The 4,386-nt window shown below is 51.8% G+C and overlaps 1 protein-coding gene across 1 annotated transcript in view; it reads right to left on the bottom strand.

The window, feature by feature from the left end:
• Positions 1–2,306: 2,306 nt before the first annotated feature.
• Positions 2,307–4,386, bottom strand: part of FOXN4 (forkhead box N4) — a gene marked incomplete at its 5' end in the record, with an annotated part of 3,849 nt that continues 1,769 nt past the window's right edge. Inside the window, 4 exons of the mRNA XM_010080366.1 lie at positions 2,307–2,645; positions 3,214–3,597; positions 3,781–3,988; positions 4,076–4,172. Of these exons, the coding sequence (XP_010078668.1) occupies positions 2,395–2,645; positions 3,214–3,597; positions 3,781–3,988; positions 4,076–4,172 (940 nt within the window). The remainder of the gene's footprint in view (positions 2,646–3,213; positions 3,598–3,780; positions 3,989–4,075; positions 4,173–4,386) is intronic.

Here is a 4,386-nt window from a genome sequence, read left to right as displayed (position 1 = left end):
GCCCCGACAGTGCCCGCCCAGCCAGCCGTCCCGGAGCTGCTGCAGCGGGAACATCAGCGGATCCCCTGCACTCTGCCCCGGCTCTTCCTCTTGCCCGTCTCGTGTCCCTCCTGGCTCCTGCCGCAGCCCCTTCGGGTGTTTTCAGCTGGGAGAGGAGGGAGGACACGGCTCCGGGTGCTGCTGCCCCAGTGATCGGCTGGAGCACAGGAGCTGGGGTGAGCTCTCCATCTGCCCGGACCTGCACCTCGCTCCTCGGGGAGCCTTTAACCGCCTGGGTTCATGGAGGGGAAACGGGAACGTGTGCTTTCCGCTGGCCATGCGGGTGTGTGAGGGGGTGCTGGCGCTCGCCCTACGGGAGCCAAGCTGCAGCAATAAAGCGAGCAGGGTTCTTGAGGAGGTTTCCTGGGCTCTGTTTCTTTTGTCGTTGTATGAACGCGGTGGATCTGAGCAGGGGCCGGTGCTCTGGGGCTGTGCAGCCCCCTCCCTGCGGCACAGAAACCGCTGCGGTCCAGAGCAGCTCGTCGCAGCCGTGCCCCAGAGCCCTTCCCCACGCTCAGGCACAGGGATTTTCAGGACCAGGTTGACAGAATGGGAAAATAATTCATCCGGTAAATACCTGTAAACCCTTCTTCTCCTGGAGGATCTGAGCCAGGGACCGAGCCTTGAGCTGGACACGGTGTCACGTCTGTGAAGGCGATGGAGCCTGTTAGCAGTGGCAGGGAAAGGCACCAGTCTGAGATGCAAGAGAGGAGCCAGCGCCTCAGCATGCTCAGACACTGCGGCTGCAGGCGGACACCTCTGAGCTTTCTCCGTTTATCAACAGCCATAAGTTGTACGAAACTATTTCCTGGCTGGGCTGGATCTCCATCAGCAGATGCCTCGGAATTACTAACGCGGAGCTGGAGGATCCCGTGTGCCAGAGCACGCCAGCCTCCAGAGCAGTCACAGTGCAGCATATCCACAACAACCCAGGCTTAGTGCTAAGAAGTATTTATTTAAAAAAACATGAAGACATCATAGATGACGCCAGTCACAGCAAACAATCGTTAATCACATTTGTTCTTGAACAATAAATTATGACATGGAACATGGTGCCCGTTCGGAAGAGGTTGCCGTGGACGTGCGCACCAGGGAGGATCCAGGCACGGACACTTTCCAGCCCCGGATCTTCCCAGCAGCGTCCTGCACCCTCGGGGATTTTAGTAGAGGGACGTAGGCTGGAGATGTTTCACCACATTTTTTGCAACGTATGTTACCAAGTACAAAGCAGGGTTTGAAAATTTAAAAACTCCATTAGAATTAATTTGACTTGGTTAATTAGGAAAGAAAGGCTATCATGAGTTGGCGTGGTGCAGTTGCTATATTTGGTCTCTGAATTTTTAATAAAAAACATGAGTTTCACAGTATCAAAAGTGCTTATTTCAAAGAGGTGTAGTGTAAGGACGGTGATTGGAATGGTTGCGGTTTTGCTTATGAATAATTTAGTGGACATGAAACAGGTTGCTGCAGCATTTTAAAAAATTGAACAGTGCTCAGTTTACATAATTTCTTTTCATAACAATAAATATAAATAAATTTACAAATAGTAATACTGACTAGCACAAGAACAGACAGAAACACAATACACGACTCTAAACAAATCTAATATATTTTTAAAAAATGCTAAAAATAGGCGTATTTCCTAAAATCTTCTAGCCAGTGATCAGTTTAATAATTCAGTAGTACCACTTCCTTCATGGCGTAAGGACTTTGTTTTTAAATGGAGATGTAAGAGTTGGCTGCTATGAGTTTGATTTTTCATTTTTAATATTTTTGCTCCTTTTTTCCTAACTCATAGCGATAAATTAACCATAATTACATCAGAAAAGCGTTAGTGGTGCCAGTGGCTCCAGGAACTGTGTGGGTCTTTGTTCAATGGCAATAGTTTTTTGCCAATTTATTTAAAAAATACATACAGGGTACATGATCAACCCGTTTGGACTCCAGCTTGGTGCTGACCAGCCCATTGACTTGTTTTGGCTTCTGTGTAGGTGGCGACCAAACAGCGTCTGTATGTAAGTCCAGGTCACAGTGTTGATTACATCTATTTGCCTTAACGGGACTATTTTTTAGCTCAGTTATGTTCTAGTGAAAGGTCCTGCTGAGTGATGTCCTCCAGGTCCTTCTTGAGAGCTCAGCAGTCCTACAACACGAGTGTCCGTGCCCTTCTTCAGGCTTGCCACGGGTGAAAGTGGTTCTTCTAGAAACAGTTTGATTTATTTTGGCATCATGTGCTGCGTCCCGGTGATCGCCAACACGTTCCAAGCGTCTGCAGGAGGAGCTCTTTTATTGCTTTCGGGTCAGATTTTAACGGTTGGGAGGAACGGGCCCTGGGTCCGTGGAATGGTGCAAACCTCAGAGCAGAGCGATGGGTTTGTTGCCCTGGGGGTTCATGTACTGAGCTGCTGCCATGTTGTCCAGCGCCGGGTAGGTGGTGTAGAGGCCGGTGACCTGCACGTCTGAGAAGGAGTGATCGCTGCTGCTGGAGACGGGCGTGAGGCCGGGGGTGCCCAGATCACAGTCTGAGAGGTGCAGCGGGGAGTTGCTGAAGGCACCCAGGGTGTCAAGGCTGAAGCTGTCGTCCTTCATTTCCTCCCATATGTTACCTTGAAAAGATGAAATTCTGGTCACAGCAACACATCCAACCCACCTGGGCACTGGGTGTGGGGTTGGTCCATATCTAAAGGGCTTTACCCCCTGTTCAGGACCAGTGCTGCGTGCAGACGGCATCATTTGTAACACAAAGGCAGTAAGAGTGTCTGTTCCCCCAAATCCCCTGTTTCCAGCAGGATTCTGGACCTTTCCGGGCAGCGTCTGTCTGCCATGTGCTAACCAGAAACCCAACGGCTGCACTGGGCATCCCCATCAGCCGGGGATGTTCTCCTTTCTCAGAAAGGGAACAGCAAGGCAGGAGCAGAGCTGTGGTGTGGCAGATCCAGCTGCCTGGATGTCCCTGCCTCCAGCTGCTGCAGCCTCTGCACTCGCACCATAACGGCAGGTCACTGTCCCATCCAGCACGGGGCAGAACTGCGCCAGGGACATCACGCTGCAGAGGCCAGCATCTTGGTTATATCCCACCCCGGAGCATCCTGCTGAGGACCCTGGTTATATATTCAGTGACTGTGTAACCCCGTAAACCACGCTGTCCCCTACCCCAGTTTCCTTCTCCCGTACCTTGCAATGCAAAATCCATAATGCTTGGGTCGAGAGCATCCACCTCCGTGTTCATGTCTGCCGTCACGTTCAGGAAGTCCGGAGGCGCGCGTCCCACAGGATGGTGAGGAAGAGGGCTGGGGCTCACGTCCGGCAGAGTGTGGAGAGGAGGCGTTTGCGCGGGTGCTGGCGAGTCGGGGGCGATGCGAGCCTGGGTCTGGATCTGGTGGTGCAGGGGGATGGACTGCAGCGAGAGCGTCATGATGGGCTGAGGCTGCAGCTGGGAGATGGGGATTCGGCCTTGAGCTGCTGCCATGTGGTTCAGGGTGGAGACCTCAGCCTCCGCCTGCTTGCTGGGCCGCCTGCAGCTCTCGGGTCTGTCGGTGATCAGCTTGTCCAGCTCCTCTGCACCAGCAATGCCCATTGCCAAGGAAGAAATGAGAAAGTTTAACCCGTTTGTTCAAGCAGGGCCCTGCCAAAGCATTTCATAAGCGACCAGAGCCACACTTTTTTTTGAGACTTTGAGATTTGAGCCCTTTTCCCCCCTTGCCTCTCGTACATGTAGCAAAAGTGCAATATAAGCCCTACCTGGGTTAGCCATGCTCCTGTGGATAGCAGCCAAGTCCTTCCGCTTCCACTTCTGCATCTCCTCTTCCATCTTGTCGATCTTGGCAGGATTGAGAGCCCACAGGCACCCTTTCCGAGAGGTGCCGCTCATCTTGTTCTCCACCTTCTCAAAACATTTATTCAGTGACAGGTTGTGGCGCACAGAGTTCTTCCAGCCATCGGGGGCTGTCTGAAAGCCGCAGAAGGATGTTAGTGAAACAAGCCACGAACAAAGTATTTGGGATGTTCTACTTCCACCTTGCAGGTGTATGCGTACCTTGAAGTAGGGGAAGTGCTCCTTCATGAAGCTGTAGATCTCGCTCACCGGGAGACTGCCTGTTTTGCTGTTCTTCAGCGCCATTGCAATCAAACAGCTAGAAGACAGAGAAATAAAATAACAACAGATTGCATGTGTTTAGCTGTCATATGCCTTCTTCTGGTCTAGCAACCTCAGCCCCATCTCTTCAGACACACACAGCTGGCTGATCAGGGGATTACTGCTCTCAGGTGCTCAGAAGTCACCTGTGATCCTGCAGATCTTACTCCTCTCTGCTGTCACTCTGCCTTTATGCCCTTGCCCAGGAACTA

This window comes from Pterocles gutturalis, unplaced genomic scaffold, assembly GCF_000699245.1.
Source record: "Pterocles gutturalis isolate BGI_N339 unplaced genomic scaffold, ASM69924v1 scaffold13524, whole genome shotgun sequence".
Lineage (NCBI taxonomy): Eukaryota > Metazoa > Chordata > Aves > Pterocliformes > Pteroclidae > Pterocles > Pterocles gutturalis.
This window is presented reverse-complemented; position numbering and strand designations above follow the sequence as displayed.